The sequence below is a fragment of the Eretmochelys imbricata genome, chromosome 4 (genome assembly GCF_965152235.1).
Source record: "Eretmochelys imbricata isolate rEreImb1 chromosome 4, rEreImb1.hap1, whole genome shotgun sequence".
Lineage (NCBI taxonomy): Eukaryota > Metazoa > Chordata > Testudines > Cheloniidae > Eretmochelys > Eretmochelys imbricata.
In genome coordinates this window covers 14,690,978-14,709,330 of record NC_135575.1, presented here as the reverse complement: position 1 = coordinate 14,709,330, position 18,353 = coordinate 14,690,978, and the positions used below count along the sequence as shown (strand labels likewise).

Genomic DNA, 18,353 nt, shown 5'->3' with positions numbered 1-18,353 from the left:
ACCCCCTGTGGAGTAAGATACTATTCAATGTGAGTAATGGTGACAGTAGCTGGCCCTAAAGGAACACGCCTCCTGATTCGCACGAGTGAGATGAAAGGAAACGTGTGTCTTCACCTGCACAATGCTTGGGAGGCGGTGCCAGGGTTTTGTTCTTAATTCATTAAATCTTTAACCAAATGCTCACCTGCATTACATTTCTTTCGGCAAATATTAATTTTAGGACTTTGACAAATGTATACGTGTAATACATTTGTCCTACTGCTTGATAGCAAGGGATTTATATTTATGATGCACTGTATTCAATACTGTATTGAACTGTAGTAAAAAAAAAAAAATCAAAGAAATCCAATTTTTTGATTTGGTGTATTTTTTTGTACTGGGATGTACAGGCCACCAGGTTCTTTCCTTATGCTCAGCCTAGTTCCACAGGCCAACGCATCTTTGTACTTTTAAGGGGTTGCACTGGAGGAAGCTCTACACACAATGTTGTAGGTTTCTCCCTCAAGGATTTTATATCCCCTTCTTAGCAGGCTAGGATTGAAAGACTGACTGAACAGGCGAAAGGCAGGTGCTGCTGGTTCTCTAGCCATTCAATCCATCATAAAAGTACCTCACGTTTGATTTCTTTTGAGTTTCATTCCAAAGACGTAAAGCTAAATGAACCTGAAGTTAGTCCTCATTTTTTTGCCCCCAACTCATACTAACTTCTTCCCCAAGTGGAAAATGTTGAGCAAGAATGGAATGTGTGTGATTCAAGAAGGGAATGAGATCACAGGCCAATTCCTGCTGATGGCTACACCTGTGTGGCCTTATTGACTGCAGAGAGAACAGATTTTTGCACAAGAATAGATTTTGGTCCCTTCTGCTTTTTCACACCTGGTCTAAGAAGAATCTCATTCACTTTCCTCCCCTAATCTCTGAGCACTTTAAGGTGGGGCGGGGGGGGGGAGGGAGCAAGGTCTGCTTGATTTACACATGCAAATGAAACAGGAAGCTCTCCCTTCATTCTACACCAGCCTTTTAAAGAAATCCCAGACCTGATGCAACAAGGGTGTCACTACATCAGCCTTGGTTAGACTTTTCTTTTGAAAGATCCTTAATGGTTCTTTTAAGATGCTGATTTTCAATGTAGTCTTTTTGTTCAGGGAGGCAGAGAACGCAACAGGGAATAGCTCTGTTTTGTCAGCTCCTAGTCATTCAAAAGCTGACAGGCTTTAGATTAAGTTTGTTAAATGTTTGTACCCTGATTTTGAAGAGCTAATATAGTACAGAAGTGCTAAATATTATGACTGGGAAACCATCTAAAGATCTGCGTCCCTTCTAGCTGTTATCTTTTTCTTACAGAAAGCTTAAAACAAACAAATGCAAACTGTAAGGGGCTGGTGCACACAGAACTCATGCTTAAAAAACCGCATGTCAGATCTGCTGATCACACGTTCTAGAATAGATAATACTTAGTCCTGCCATGAGTGCAGGGGACTGGACTAGATGACCTCTCCAGGTCCCTTCCAGTCCTATGATTCTATTCTCTGATTTTAATTGTGGAAGAGCTTGGTGACAGAATGGCCTGATGTGGTGAATCACTGGATATTAACTACACAAACTGGGTATCATCCCACAAATAATATTTGTGTTCAATGTGAAAACAGTAATTCATTGTCCTCAGCCAGTGCAACACTGGGAGGCAGCTTTCAGAGCAAGACAGCCTACAATACAATGCCACCCCATGTAATTTCCCCACTACTACTTCCTCTACTCCAGTGGATTTTACACCTGAGTGGTTTTCTTTTCCATAATAAGAGCTGGCTGCCTCCCAGACTGCAGTCAGAGTGAGATAGGGTGTGTGGTGTAGAGTCCGTAGCTTGGGAGAAACATCTGCAGGGCTTGGCTTTGCACTGTTGCATGTGGAGAGCTGAGGGTAGAAGCACAGGGTGGAAAGAGGTGAACAGGATGGGGAATGACAGGTTTCAGAGTAACAGCCGTGTTAGTCTGTATTTGCAAAAAGAAAAGGAGTACTTGTGGCACCTTAAAGACTAACCAATTTATTTGAGCATGAGCTTTCATGAGCTACAGCTCATTTCATCGGATGCATACCGTGGAAACTGCAGCAGACATTATATACACACAGAGATCATGAAACAATACCTCCTCCCACCCCACTGTCCTGCTGGTAATAGCTTATCTAAAGTGATCATCAAGTTGGGCCATTTCCACAACAATTCCAGGTTTTCTCACCCTCCACCCCCCCACACACAAACTCACTCTCCTGCTGGTAATAGCCCATCCAAAGTGACAACTCTCTTCACAATGTGCATGATAATCAAGGTGGGCCATTTCCTGCACAAATCCAGCTTCTCTCACCCCCCTCCAAAAACCACACACACAAACTCACTATCCTGCTGGTAATAGCTCATCCAAAGTGACCACTCTCCCTACAATGTAGGATGGGGAATGTTGCAGTGTTCATCCTCACACAGACGAGCGCTCCGCTATCTAGGAGGAAGGAGGCCCAAGAGAAGGACAGCGTACCATTCCTTGGGCTACCTCTTACTCAGAAGTATCTGTCTGAAGAACTGAGTCTCGTGAGAGTAGAATAAACTTGTTAATTTTACATAAATAAGTCATATGTAAATATGTACGTAGAGAAATGTTTGATGACTTCATAATTTTTTTGCAATATGTCATTGATACTTAGGCCCTACCCTCCCATTAGCCTTAGGCCCCTCATAACCTTAATCCGGCCCTGACTCTGATATTGGAAATTGGATTAGTTCAGCTCTTCAGCCCCAATCTGGAAACAGCTCTGAACTCAACTGGTGTTGCCCCTAAAAGCAGCCTAAAATTCACAGGCAGTAGCAGAAACCCTCCCTAGAGCTGCTAGGAGGCTTTACGTGGGCCACTTAACAACTCCCCAGGGATGGAATGATCGAGCTGGGAAGTCAGTCTTTTAGGGCAGGTGCACACCACTGGAGTGGCACACAGCTGCCCTGGCACAGGAGAAGATGAAGGCCACAAACTGGTGTAGGAATCAGATTCACTGGGATGCGCTTGCCCTTAGTCCCGCTATTCTTTCCATCATGCACCTTCTTCATTTAATTAAGCACTATGGGTTCAGATCATGAATATGTTCACCAGCCACATTCCGAGAGGGGAAAATAGCTGTATTTTAAGTTATGCTTTGTAGACTTCAGCCCCCAATAGACTACATGCAAAAATAGTTCACATTTCTGGGCCCTTGTTAGGGATGGAATATACAATTGAGATAAAATAAGAACTGATCTACCATTCTTCTCTAAATGAACACCAGTAAAGGGACGGCTGCGACTCCTAGTTGTTCACTGTCAGGAATAAGAAAGACACACAGAACTATGGTAATTCCTTAAGTAAACACTTACAAAGGGATATAACAAACAGAGAACTGGTATGTATTGCAATCTAAATGCATTCTGACTAACAGCTGACAAATACGAGCATAAAATAAACCAGCAAAAGGTATAATCCAAAAGGCAGCTGTTCAGTGTACAGATCCCTATCAGTTAGAAGTGTTTGTTGTACCTACTTACCTCAGTTATCCTAGGGGTGGGATTACTTGTGCTCCTGGGAATATGCCACAAGAGTTGAGCTTGTGAGCTCGTGTGGCTTTGGGAATGAATGTAAGATTAAGGCCAGGTCTACACTAGAAACTAAAGTCACTTAGGGGAATGAATTTTGTACAACATTTCTAAACTGGCAAAAGCCCTAGTGTAGATTCAGTTATCCTGGCAAAAGAGTCCTCATGTCAGCATAGCTGATTTTGTTCAGGGAACCGGTATAAGCTACATTGACAGCAGCCCTCTTTTGTTGGTATAAGGTGCTTCTACACTAGGACCGTTGGGCAGAGTAGCTCTGCCAGTTCAGCTCTGTTGGCAAATCTTTTCTAGGGCAGCCTAGGCCTAAGCTTGGAGGCCTGAGCGTGCTCCCTTCAGAGCATTAGCAGTGAGACGATAGAAATGGAGGGAAGCCAGGGTGGTGTGTCCCTATAGAACACCTTGCCGCAGGCCATGCAGAGTCATCCAGGGACAGATGCTTTCCACTTGCCCACTACTGTCTCATTCTCTCTATTGCTCCTTACACTCCTCAGAACTTGGCCCCACGGTGGCCGGGAACAAGTCTGTCCACCTGATAACCATCCACCATACCAGTAACTTTTAGACAAAGTTTACAAAAAAGAGTAATAGGATTTTGCTTTTGACCAAGCACTGGACATACCTTAGTATGCATGAGGAGATCCAACAGACATTGAGGACACTACATAGCAACTATTGTGTTAGAGGAAAACTCCTGGTTAGGGTGGAGAGGAAAAAATGACGGTTGTAGGAGAATAAGACTATATCCTACAAACAGAGGGTCAAAACTCCCGACCCCATTGAAGTCGGTGTGGAGTTTGACCTTGATTTTAGTGGGGCCACAACTTCAGGTATTTAAAATCAACGTAAATAGAAAAGTAGGAGCTAACTCCACTTTCAGAAAGCGAAAATATATATATATAGAGAGAGAGAGAGAGAGCGAGCTGCTTGTGAGATAGGCCACTGGATTTAAAGAAAAGGAGTACTTGTGGCACGTTTGAGACTAACCAGTTTATTTGAGAATAAGCTTTCGTGAGCTACAGAGCTGTAGTTCACGAAAGCTTATGCTCAAATAAATTGGTTAGTCTCAAAGGTGCCACAAGTACTCCTTTTCTTTTTGCAAATACAGACTAACACGGCTGCTACTCTGAAACCTGGATTTAAAGAATAATTCATTTCTACGAACCCCGCCCAGCATTCCCTGAGCATTTCTTTGATTGGGTAAGTCACGAGTTGAATGTCTCCTTAACCAGCCACAGAATAAGACAAAAGAATATAAAGGGGTAGTCAAATTAATAATAAAAAGAATAATAATAAGTAATAGAAACCCACCAGTTACACTGAGCTAACGACATAGCGATGTTGTACAGCTTTTATATTTAATTCATTAATAAGGAGCTATATTTGAAGGATAACTAATTTCACGGTCATCTAGGAAGGGGGTTTACCCACAGCCATGTGACTCATTTTGCAATAGGGGCTTGCACTCTTTGGGAATTTCCTCTGACACAATCCAAACACAGAGCTATCTTGCACACCCCAAGACAGTATATAAGAGGGTTGGGTTACACACCTCAGACATCAGAAACCTTCCGAGATAACAAGAGAAGCTCACTGCTCCTTCCTTGCAAGCAGAGACCAAAGAATCAAGGAGGAAAACTCGCCTTGCCTCTCATCATGAGCTGTAAACTGGCTGTTGCTGCCCTGGCTCTTTTCCTAATCTACGCAACAGTGTCTGAAGGTAAGCAAAATCGTTCCTCGTGCTCAAAGGACTTTGCTTAGTTAGGCACATATTATGCGTGGAGAGACATTTTTAGGCTGATTTTTAAAAAGTTGATGTCTTGTTAAAACTTTTTTCAAACGATCATCCTTGGAGAGAGCTATAAGTCAGTCACTGCTCTGAAGAGCTGCTGACACCTGGTGGGAAATGTTGAGAAATATTCTACTTGCTCTAGAAAGTTAGTGAAAACAATGCAGAAGCCTATCTGCTTTTCCCCTCGTTCTAAAGGCATTTGACCGAAGGCGGGCTCGTCTGATTACAATGTTCATCTGCCCCTCTTGCTCCTTCCCTGCAAGAGTCCATCATCCTGTTTGCGACACCACGTTGTCTCAAACACAGGAGGATGCAACCTGGAGTGAGGAATAAGCAATAGGAGCACAGAACATGATAAGAGATAGTCCTCAAAACTGATGAAAAGCAAGGGGCCAGATCTTATCCTCAGTGACTTGATTTTAAATCTAGAATCATCATCATTGTAACTAGATAAGAATGTGGCCAAGTTTAAAACAAAAAACCAACAAAAAAACTGGTAACTTAGAATTTTCTTTAAAAAAAAATCCAAACATGATTTTGCAGCAGCATCAACCGCTCTCCATACTTTTTCATAATTAGAGGTTTTAGAGGTAAGGACAAAGGTAACCTTTTAGCCAAGACCCTTGTGAAGAAACAGAGACCAAGCATGCCTGATCAAGCAACAAGCAAAACCAAATGCTCTGCTTCGGATATATAGATGGCGAGATACCCAGCTAACCCCACACAACTCTTGTTCTTTTCCAGGGATGAGTCTGGCAAGGATGGGGAATGAGCTCCGATGCCAGTGCATTGGCATGCATTCCAAGTTCATCCCTCCCAGGAACATTCGGGACGTGAAGCTAACCCCGAGCGGACCTCACTGCCAGAACGTTGAAATCATGTAAGTAGTTTTGCAAAATTCTACCTGCTGCTAAACTAGGAGGAGACTGCTTTGCATTGTGCTGGGCCAGGAGTTTTCAAGGGGGTGAGGAGCACTAGCTGGCCCACACCACTCAGGGAGACTCCCTAAAAGTGATTTTTATTCTTTCTGAAGACAGAATATTAGATAATGCACTTTGCTTTTCATAGTGTTCAGCATCTCTGGGGTGGAAGTACAAATCCTCATGGGGAATAATCTATCGAGTTCTAGAACAAGCATTAAAAGGGCAGGAAAAATTATTAATACCCAGTACAACCTTTCAACCCAATTCCTCCAGCTCTTCTACAGACAAAACTCCCACTGTAAATTCCCCACTGAGTACATAGGTGGTTTCCCTGCCAGAGGAATGCAGAATTGAGCCCTTCACATAGAAAGCAATACCAATGGAGATAAAGACCTTTTATATCTACACACATACAGAGAGAGATACCAGGCAATATTAAAAAAACAGGAAGGCATATATATAGGGAGATTTACGGCCCCACCTAGAACATTTTTAACCAAACAAATGATGTCGGGCCAGATCCTTACCTAGTGTAAATTGGTGTGGCTCTCTAGTGAAGTCAGTGGAATTTTGTCAACTGACCCCAGCCTTGCCTGTATTTTAAAAGGTTGAAAGATACCCTGATGAGAGCCCACCAAGTAGATAGATGCCTGACCTTTGTTTTTCCTTCTTTGCAGCGCTACTCTTAAGGACGGCAGAGAAGTGTGTTTGGAACCCACTGCTCCATGGGTGAAGATCATCATTAAAGCAATTTTGGACAAGTGAGTCATTCATTCTCAGAATGATTTCCTGAGAAGTTACTTTAAAGGCAGAACTAGGTGGTTCCTTAGCACAAACTGCTTAAAAGTTACCTCTCCTCAGGGCACAGTAATCTCTCCCAAAACTTGTCTCTCTCAATCCAATATATAACCATATCCTACCTTAAAGGTGGCCTAGTGGTTAGATTATGGAACTAGGTTCTTCCTGTTCCCTACTCTGCTGCAGACTTCCTGTATGAGCTTGGGCAAGTCATTGATAATGGCCACATATGCTGGGCAGCTGCAAGTCCTTCTGGAGACTATTGGTCTCACAGGGGCTCAGTGCTACTGAACCCCCAGCCCCCGCCCGCTCCAGCTGACTTTCCTTTGGTGTGAACCAAGAGGAACTATGTCAAAGTTAATGAAGTTTCAGTTGATATGGTTGAGAGCAGGCTCAGAGCCCCAAGAGTTCTCATGTTCTAACTAATGATAATTGTTCCATGAACAGGTTTTTAAACGATTCCTTTTCTCCCCCTCTTTCCAGAGCTGAAGAAAATGGTGAGGTAAAACGCTAAGAGAAGCCAAAGAAGAAAAATCCCCGATGTTCTCCAGTTTCCCCTTGAAGGAAACCTCTCTGTGAAAGTGCCAATCAGTCTGCAAGCAGCCCACCTCCTTCTGTTAACATGTTTTCAGGCAGATTCCAGCTAGCAGTCTATTTATTTATGTATTTATTTATTGAGGAGCATCATGTTAAGAGACTTTTTTTTTCTTAAAAAAAAGGCTCAGTTGTCTATGGGATATGCCACTTTCTGAAGTTGAAAACCCTGGGTAGAGAAAAGGGATTTGCTGAGGGAAATGAAGACCCTTTGGAAAGCCCTTAAGCTGAACAGGGTTGTATGAGTGCAATGCACTCGCAGCACAGCTGTATTTAGTCTAAGCCTTGCTCTTTTACTAGTAGAGCAGTAAACTGGTAACAGTTACCCCTCCCCTGCACGAGTATGTTGTATCAACAGCACAGTGAGTCCTAGCCAGCCTGAGGCTAGCTACTGATTGGGACTTTGTGGCTTTCAGAAGTTAAGCCGCCAAAGTGCTGTAATTTGGGAGGCATTATTTATTGTGCTATAGCACATCAATGTTTATATATCTATATCTATTTAACAAGTTAATCTTTGAGTAATCTATTTATTTGTTATTTTGATTCATCTGGATTTTTTTCTAATATGCTAATTCCTTATGAAAATAGAATATTTCATGTTCCTGCTGTTGTGTGTTGTTGTTAGTTATTTTATTTGGTTCAATGAATGGGAAAATGTTGAGGCTCATGTTCCAATTTTCTTATTCCTGTACACTTTGGAATTCCATTTTTTCCATTAAACAATATGCTTAAGAAAGAAAAAGACGTGTTCTCTCTCTTGGCGCGATCCTTGTCATCACTGGGCCTGGTCTGAGGCACATGGGGGACTCTGTTGGCTCAGTGCCATGCACACCTGTAACCTTCTTCTCTGGGTGCTCCATGGGGTTTGGTCTCCCTGGTTCTGAAAGGGATGAATTTGTGTTGGGGCTGTGGGGACGGCTGCTCTTTATAGCAGTGGCTCTCAACCTTTCCAGACTACTGCTCCCCTTTCAGGAGTCCGATTTGTCTTGTGTACCCCAAGTTTCCCCTCACTTAAAAGCGACCTGCTATCAAACCCAGACATAAAAATCCAAAAGTGTCACAGCACACTATTACGGATACATTGCTTATTTTCTCATTTTACCATATAATTATAAAATAAATCAACTGGAATATAAATATTGTACTTGCATTTCAGTATAGCATACAGAGCAGAATAAACAAGCCATTGTCCGTATGACCTTTTAGTTTGTACTGACTTCATTAGCGCTTTTTATGTAGCCTGTTGTAAAACTAGGCAAATATCCAGATGAGTTGATGTACGCCCTGGAAGACTTCTGCATACCCCCGGTTGAAAACTTCTCCAACTTCTGCCACTCCCACTTGAGAAGCCACTCCTGATCTGTAGAACCCTGCATGATCAGGGCTGGATTAACCATTAGGCTAACAAAGCCACAGTTTAGGCCCTCCTACTTTTTAGGCCCTACTGGTCAGGCACGGGGCACGGCCGGGGCTGGGTGAGGGGAAGTGAGCTTGCTCACGCGGCCCTGCTGGAGCACTCCTGCCAGCAGGAAAGGTAAAGCAGCCCCCTGTGGCTTGGAAGGAGCTCAGCCGGCAGCCGGCAGCCTGCTGCGTCTCCCCGCGCTGCAGGACCGCACTGCCAGGGATCATTTTATATGTTCCTTTTATATCCGTGGATGTCTACATCTGCATATCCATGGACCGTGCTTGTGCATTGCGGATCAGATACGGATACAAACTTTGTATCCACGCAGGGCTCTGCTGATCTGTTGCCCTTGGGAGCAGGAATTGTTCTATAGTGTCGTATGCAGTATTTTTAAACTGCATTTATACTAAATACGTTTGAAGAGAAAAAAAGATTAGCTTTGTAATTTTTACCTTTTTTCTCTATACGACAGAGCCTGAGCTGGTGTAAATTGGTGTAGCACCAACCAAATCAATGGAGATAACGGATTCCCACCAGCTGAGGGCCTGGCTTCAACAGAGTTGACCTTAACTGACATGACTTGATCAAATCTAACTAGAAAGTGTGTCCTTTATGATTCTTTTTTGGTAATTATTTGGATTTAAGTCTGTGGGTGGCCAACTAACAAAAATTAAAAGTGCCCTCTATGAGTGACTGATGGGGAAATCTATTGTTGTTCCACCGCTTGACTATTTCAGGCACTGTAACTGTGGTTGGTAAACCACAGGTTTCGCCCATCTGGGAACACAAGAGCTATTACCACAAGCAGTCTCTCTCTTTTCAAGCACCATCACAATACATTGCAGAAAAAGTCACATAGGATCAACCTTTCCGATGTATTAAAAGGGGATTTGAAGCTAGTGAAAAAATGCTCCGTTACCCAACGGATACACCTCATCTGAAGTTTACTCCTCTGGAGTAGTATCACACTCTCCAAATAATCCCACTGAAATCAGTGCAACCCCCTGTGGAGTAAGATACTATTCAATGTGAGTAATGGTGACAGTAGCTGGCCCTAAAGGAACACGCCTCCTGATTCGCACGAGTGAGATGAAAGGAAACGTGTGTCTTCACCTGCACAATGCTTGGGAGGCGGTGCCGGGGTTTTGTTCTTAATTCATTAAATCTTTAACCAAATGCTCACCTGCATTACATTTCTTTCGGCAAATATTAATTTTAGGACTTTGACAAATGTATACGTGTAATACATTTGTCCTACTGCTTGAGAGTAAGGGATTTACATAGTGTCAATGTTAGAGTGACTCAAATATTTGCAACTTGGCTTATTTCTTGGTCTAAGTAAATTGTCACAGTTTTTAATGCAGCATCTCAGGTATTAATCAGTTCTGAGGTACAGCCATATAAATAAACTGGAGGCATGGTAGGCCGCTGTTCTTTTATCTGCTAAAAGGGTCTGGACTAGTTGAAGCAATTATACATTGTTGCAACAAACTTTCTACATGGCACTTATGTTTTAAAGTCCGGTGACTGAGCTGAGGAGGGGGCTGCTGAATAGATCCCTCTGGAATCAGATTAGACTGCTGTTTTAGTAAACCTAACAGAGTGCTTTGAATGTCCTGATTTGTAATACTTGTTGATTTAAAACCATTTTTAAAATTAAATAAGAGATTATATTAGTATTTTGTGGTTTTACTTCCTCTTCCTGTTTTATCTCCCATTTCTTGCCCCCCACCTCCCGCCTACAAGCTCTGCTTGCTTTCCCTATATAAGGAAGCCCTGGACAGCGTAGCATGCAAGTTATTAAATATGGAATCACTTAACATTTTCGTCCATTAGCAATAACAATGAGACTTTTACTGGAGAGGTACGAATTGAAAAATTAGGATCTGAACGTCTGTGCATTTGGGGATATTGAGATGTGGGATTTTTGGTTCAGCCCCCAACTCTGCTCAGGACTGGATTAACCCATAGGCTAATAAGGCCATAGCTTAGGCCCTCCTATTTTTTAGGCCCTACTGGTCAGGCAGGGGGCACGGCCAGAGCTGCGTGAGGGCGAGTGAGCTTGCTCACACAGCCCTGCTGGAGCGCTCCTGTCAGCAGGAAAGGCAAAGCAGCCCCCTGTGGCTTGGAAGGAGCTCAGCCGGCAGCCTGCTGCATCTCCCCGTGCTGCAGGACCGCGCTGCCAGGGATCCGGTTAACACTGGTGACCGGACACTAAAAATCCGGTTACCGTGGAAACCTATGCCAGCCATGGGTGTAGTTTGAGCAGGCACTGTCCCCTTTCTACTCCTCCCACCCCTGATTTCTCCAGAGCTCTGCTTAGCTGTCAGGGAGGGAAGAAGCTCCCTCTGTCCCTCTCCTGGGCTGATGCTGGCAGGGCGCTGCCTCCTGGGTCCTAGAGCCCGTCACTGTGATCTTCTATGTTTGCTGGGTCCCATTTCTGGACAACTGGTGAGTGCCTGTGGAGGGGCAGGGCAAGGGGGTCATGGGGGAAGAGGCAGTACCACAGCAGTAGGGTGGGAAACTCGCACAGAACCTGCACACACTCTGTTCAGCTCCAGCCAGAACAATTGCCCCTTCCATGTATAAGGAACGAATTCCCACACATTTGTAGGAAAAACAAAACAAAACAAAACAGCCCATTCTGGATGCCAGTCCTTTAACTTTTAGAGAACCTTCCATCGAGGCGCTTCAGATTTTCGATGCACTGTGTTCAATACTGTATTGAACTGTACTAAAAAAAAATCAAAGAAATCCAATTTTTTGATTTGGTGTATTTTTTTGTACTGGGATGTACAGGCCACCAGGTTCTTTCCTTATGCTCAGCCTAGTTCCACAGGCCAACGCATCTTTGTACTTTTAAGGGGTTGCACTGGAGGAAGCTCTACACACAATGTTGTAGGTTTCTCCCTCAAGGATTTTAAATCCCCTTCTTAGAAGGCTAGGATAGAGAGACTGGCTGAATAGGCTAAAGGCAGGTGCTGCTGGTTCTCTAGCCATTCAATCCATCATAAAAGTACCTCACATTTGATTTCTTTTGAGTTTCATTCCAAAAACGAAAGCTAAATAAACCTGAAGTTAGTCCTCATTTTTTTGCCCCCAACTCATACTAACTTCTTCACCAAGTGGAAAATGTTGAACAAGAATGGAATGTGTGTGATTCAAGAAGGGAATGAGATCACAGGCCAATTCCTGCTGATGGCTACACCTGTGTAGCCTTATTGACTGCAGAGAGAACAGATTTTTGCACAAGAATAGATTTTGGTCCCTTCTACTTTTTCACACCTGGTCTAAGAAGAATCTCATTCACTTTCCTCCCTTAATCTCTGAGCACTTTAAGGAAAAAAAAAAAAAAAAAAAAAAGCAAGGTCTGCTTCATTTACACATGCATACGAAACAGGAAGTCTTTTTGTTCAGGGGGGCAGATAACGCAACAGGGAATAGCTCTGTTTTGTCAGCTCCTAGTCATTCAAAAGCTGACAGGCTTTAGATTAAGTTTGTTAAATGTTTGTACCCTGATTTTGAAGAGCTAATATAGTACAGAGGTACTAAATATTATGACTGGGAAACCATCTAAAGATCTGCGTCCCTTCTAGCTGTTATCTTTTTCTTACAGAAAGCTTAAAACAAACAAATGCAAACTGTAAGGGGCTGGTGCACACAGAACTCATGCTTAAAAAACCGCATGTCAGATCTGCTGATCACACGTTCTAGAATACATAATACTTAGTCCTGCCACGAGTGCAGGGGACTGGACTAGATGACCTCTCGAGGTCCCTTCCAGTCCTATGATTCTATTCTCTGATTTTAATTGTGGAAGAGCTTGGTGACAGAATGGCCTGATGTGGTGAATCACTGGATATTAACTACACAAACTGGGTATCATCCCACAAATAATATTTGTGTTCAATGTGAAAACAGTAATTCATTGTCCTCAGCCAGTGCAACACTGGGAGGCGGCTTTCAGAGCAAGACAGCCTACAATACAATGCCACCCCATGTAATTTCCCCACTACTACTTCCTCTACTCCAGTGGATTTTACACCTGAGTGGTTTTCTTTTCCATAATAAGAGCTGGCTGCCTCCCAGACTGCAGTCAGAGTGAGATAGGGTGTGTGGTATAGAGTCCATAGCTTGTGGGAAACATCTGCAGGGCTTGGCTTTGCACAGTGCCATGTGGAGAGCTGAGGGTAGAAGCACAGGGTGGAAAGAGGTGAACAGGATGGGGAATGTTGCAGTGTTCATCCTCATACAGAAGAGCACTCCGCTATCTAGGAGGAAGGAGGCCTAAGACAAGGACAGCGTACCATTCCTTGGGCTACCTCTTACTCAGAAGTATCTGTCTGAAGAACTGAGTCTCGTGAGAGTAGAATAACTTGTTAATTTTACATAAATAAGTCATATGTAAATATGTACGTAGAGAAATGTTTGATGACTTCATAATTTTTTTGCAATATGTCATTGATACTTAGGCCCTACCCTCCCATTAGCCTTAGGCCCCTCATAACCTTAATCCGGCCCTGACTCTGATATTGGAAATTGGATTAGTTCAGCTCTTCAGCCCCAATCTGGAAACAGCTCTGAATTCAGCTGGTGTCGCCCCTAAAAGCAGCCTAAAATTCACAGGCAGTAGCAGAAACCCTCCCTAGAGCTGCTAGGAGGCTTTACGTGGGCCACTTAACAACTCCCCAGGGACGGAATGATCAAGCTGGGAAGTCAGTCTTTTAGGGCAGGTGCACACCACTGGAGTGGCACACAGCTACCCCGGCACAGGAGAAGATGAAGGCCACAAACTGGTGTAGGAATCAGATTCACTGGGATGCTCTTGCCCTTAGTTCCGCTATTCTTTCCATCATGCACCTTCTTCAATTAATTAAGCACTGTGGGTTCAGATCATGAATATGTTCACCAGCCACATTCCAAGAGTGCTTTCCACTTGCCCACTACTGTCTCATTCTCTCTATTGCTCCTTACACTCCTCAGAACTTGGCCCCACGGTGGCCGGGAACAAGTCTGTCCATCTGATAACCATCCACCATACCAGTAACTTTTAGACAAAGTTTACAAAAAAGAATAATAGGATTTTGCTTTTGACCAAACATTGGCCATACCTCAGTATGCATGAGGAGATCCAACAGACATTGAGGACACTACATAGCAACTATTGTGTTAGAGGAAAACTCCTGGTTAGGGCGGAGAGGAGAAAATGCTGGTTGTAGGAGAATAAGACTATATCCTACAGAGGGTCAGAACTTCCAACCCCATTGAAGTCGGTGTGGAATTTTGACCTTGATTTTAGTGGGGCCGCAACTTCAGGTATTTAAAATCAACGTAAATAGAAAAGTAGGCGCTAACTCCACTTTCAGAAAGAGAAAATATATAGAGAGAGAGCTACTTGTGAGATAGGCCACTGGATTTAAAGAATAATTAATTTCTACGAACCCCGCCCAGCATACCCAATCAAAGAAATGCTCAGGGAAAGTCACGAGTTGAATGTCTCCTTAACCAGCCACAGAATAAGACAAAAGAATATGAAGGGGTAGTCAAATTAATAATAAAAGAATAATAATAAGTAATAGAAACCCACCAGTTACACTGAGCTAATGACATAGCGATGTTGTACAGCTTTTATATTTAATTCATTAATAAGGAGCTATATTTGAAAGATAACTAATTTCACGGTCATCTAGGAAGGGGGTTTACCCACAGCCATGTGACTCATTTTGCAATAGCGGCTTGCACTCTTTGGGAATTTCCTCTGACACAATCCAAACACAGAGCTATCTTGCACACCCCAAGACAGTATATAAGAGGGTTGGGTTACACACCTCAGACATCAGAAACCTTCCGAGATAACAAGAGAAGCTCACTGCTCCTTCCTTGCAAGCAGAGACCGAAGAATAAAGAAGGAAAGCTCGCCTCGCCTCTCATCATGAACGGCAAGTTGGTTGTTCCTGTATTAGCTGTTTTCCTAATCTATGCAGCGGTGTCAGAAGGTAAGCAAAATCCTTCCTCGGGCTTAAAGGACTTAGCTTAGTTATGTGCATATTATGCCTGGAGAGACACTTTTAGGCTGATTTTTAAAAAGTTGATGTCTTGTTAAAACTTTTTCAAACGATCATCCTTGGAGAGAGCTATAAGTCAGTCACTGCTCTGAAGAGCTGCTGACACCTGGTGGGAAGTTTTGAGAAATATTCTACTTGCTCTAGAAAGTTAGGCTTCTGCATCATTTTCACTATCTGCTTTTCCCCTGGTTCTAAAGGCATTTGACCGAAGGCAGGCTCATCTGATTACAATGTTCATCTGCGCCTCTTGCTCCTTCCCTGCATGAGTCCATCATCCTGTTTGTGACACCACGTTGTCTCAAACACAGGAGGATGCAACCTGGAGTGGGGAATAAGCAACAGGAGCACAGAACATGATCAGAGGTAGTCCTCAAAACTGATGAAAAGCAAGGGGCGAGATCTTAATCTCAGTGACATGATTTTAAATCTAGACTCATCATCATTGTAACTAGATAAGAATGTGGCCAAGTTTAAAACAAAAAACCAACAAAAAAAACCTGGACCCTTGTGAAGAAACAGAGACCAAGCATGTTTGATCAAGCAAAACCAAGTGCTCTGCTTCACATATATAGATGGCGAGATACCCAGCTAACCCAACACAACTCTTGTTCTTTTCCAGGGATGAGTCTGGCAAGGATGGGGAATGAGCTCCGATGCCAGTGCGTCAGCACGCATTCCAAGTTCATCCCTCCGAGGTACCTTCGGGACGTGAAGCTGACCCCGAGCGGACCTCACTGCCAGAACGTTGAAGTCATGTAAGTAGTTTTGCAAAATTCTACCTGCTGCTAAACTAGGAGGAGACTGCTTTGCATTGTGCTGGGCCAGTAGTTTTCAAAGGGGTGAGGAGCACTTGCAGGCCCACACCACTCAGGGAGACTCCCTAAGAGTGATTTTTATTCTTTCTAAAGACATTATTTTAGGTAATGCACTTAGTGTCCAGCATCTCTGGGGTGGAAGTCCAAATCCCCATGGGGAATAATCTATCGAGTTCTAGAACCCGCATTAGAAGGACAGGAAAAATTATTAATACCCAATACAACCTTTCAACCCAATTCCTCCAGTCCTTCTACAGACAAAACTCCCACTGTAAATTCCCCACTGAGTACATAGGTGGTTTCCCTGCCAGAGGAATGCAGGATTCAGCCCTTTACATAAAAAGCAATACCAATGGAGATAAAGACATTTTATATCTACACATGTAGAGAGAGAGAGAGATACCAGGCAATATTTAAAAAACATGAAGGCAGACATATAAGAGGGTGGAGATTTTTTTTCCCCACACCTGGAACATTTTTAACCAAACAAATGATGTCGGGCCAGATCCTTAGCTAGTGTAAATTGGTGTGGCTCTCTAGTGAAGTCAGTGGAATTATGTCAACTGACCCCAGCCTTGCCTGTATTTTAAAAGGTTGAAAGATACCCTGATGAGAGCCCACCAAGTAGATAGATGCCTGACCTTTGTTTTTCCTTCTTTGCAGCGCTACTCTTAAGGACGGCAGAGAAGTGTGTTTGGAACCCACTGCTCCATGGGTGAAGATCATCATTAAAGCAATTTTGGACAAGTGAGTCATTCATTCTCAGAATGATTTCCTGAGAAGTTACTTTAAAGGCAGAACTAGGTGGTTCCTTAGCACAAACTGCTTAAAAGTTACCTCTCCTCAGGGCACAGTAATCTCTCCCAAAACTTGTCTCTCTCAATCCAATATATAACCATATCCTACCTTAAAGGTGGCCTAGTGGTTAGATTATGGAACTAGGTTCTTCCTGTTCCCTACTCTGCTGCAGACTTCCTGTATGAGCTTGGGCAAGTCATTGATAATGGCCACATATGCTGGGCAGCTGCAAGTCCTTCTGGAGACTATTGGTCTCACAGGGGCTCAGTGCTACTGAACCCCCAGCCCCCGCCCGCTCCAGCTGACTTTCCTTTGGTGTGAACCAAGAGGAACTATGTCAAAGTTAATGAAGTTTCAGTTGATATGGTTGAGAGCAGGCTCAGAGCCCCAAGAGTTCTCATGTTCTAACTAATGATAATTGTTCCATGAACAGGTTTTTAAACTATTCCTTTTTTCCCCCTCTTTCCAGAGCTGAAGCCAATGGTGGGGCAAAACGCTAAGAGAAGCCAAAGAAGAAAAATCCCCGATGTTCTCCAGTTTCCCCTTGAAGGAAACCTCTCTGTGAAAGTGCCAGTCAGTCTGCAAGCAGCCCACCTCCTTCTGTTAACATGTTTTCAGGCGGACTGCAGCTAGCAGTATCTATTTTCTATTTATATATTTATGTATTTATTTATTTATTGAGAAGCATCATGTTAAGAGACTTTTTTTTTTTTAAAAAAAGGCTCAGTTGTCTATGGGATATGCCACTTTCTGAAGTTGAAAACCCTGGGTAGAGAAAAGGGATTTGCTGAGGGAAATGAAGACCCTTTGGAAAGCCCTTAAGCTGAACAGGGTTGTATGAGTGCAATGCACTCGCAGCACAGCTGTATTTAGTCTAAGCCTTGCTCTTTTACTAGTAGAGCAGTAAACTGGTAACAGTTACCCCTCCCCTGCACGAGTATGTTGTATCAACAGCACAGTGAGTCCTAGCTAGCCTGAGGCTAGCTATTGGCTAGGATTTTGTGGCTTTCAGAAATTAAGCAGCCAAAGTGCTGTTATTTGGGGGGCATTATTTATTGTGCTATAACACGTCAATGTTTATATATATATATATATTTAAAAAGTTAATCTTTGGGTAGAAAAAGCTCTATTTATTTAAGTTATTTTGATTCATCTGGATTTTTTTCTAATATGCTAATTCCTTATGAAAATAGAATATTTCACATTCCAGCTGTTGTGTTGGTTGTTAATTGTTTTGTTCAATGAATGGGAAAATGTTGAGGCTCATGTTCCAGTTTTCTTATTCCTGCGCATTTTGGAATTCCATCATTTTTACATTAAACTAAATGCTTAAAAAAATAGGTGTGTTCTCTCTCTTACTGGTTGGCACTTGGCACAATCTTTGTCATCAAAAAAAGTCAGGGTTTAAAAAAAATCAAGGTTTAAAAAAAGAACTAGATCAATTCATGGAGGATAGGTCCATCAATGCTATTAACCAGGATGGGCAGGGATGGTGTCCCTCACCTCTGTTTGCCAGAAGCTGGGAATGGGCGACAGG

General features: G+C 43.1%; 2 protein-coding genes across 2 annotated transcripts; both read left to right on the top strand.

The window, feature by feature from the left end:
- Positions 1-5,282: 5,282 nt before the first annotated feature.
- Positions 5,283-7,653, top strand: LOC144263465 (interleukin-8-like). Its single transcript, XM_077814342.1, has 4 exons — positions 5,283-5,346; positions 6,163-6,298; positions 7,019-7,102; positions 7,623-7,653. Exons 1-4 carry the CDS (start codon positions 5,283-5,285, stop codon positions 7,651-7,653), a joined length of 315 nt encoding a protein of 104 aa, XP_077670468.1.
- Positions 7,654-15,002: 7,349 nt separating this feature from the next.
- LOC144263464 (interleukin-8-like) lies at positions 15,003-17,410 on the top strand. Its single transcript, XM_077814341.1, has 4 exons — positions 15,003-15,134; positions 15,823-15,958; positions 16,682-16,765; positions 17,286-17,410. Exons 1-4 carry the CDS (start codon positions 15,071-15,073, stop codon positions 17,314-17,316), a joined length of 315 nt encoding a protein of 104 aa, XP_077670467.1. The 5' UTR covers positions 15,003-15,070; the 3' UTR covers positions 17,317-17,410.
- The last annotated feature ends 943 nt before the right edge of the window (positions 17,411-18,353 follow it).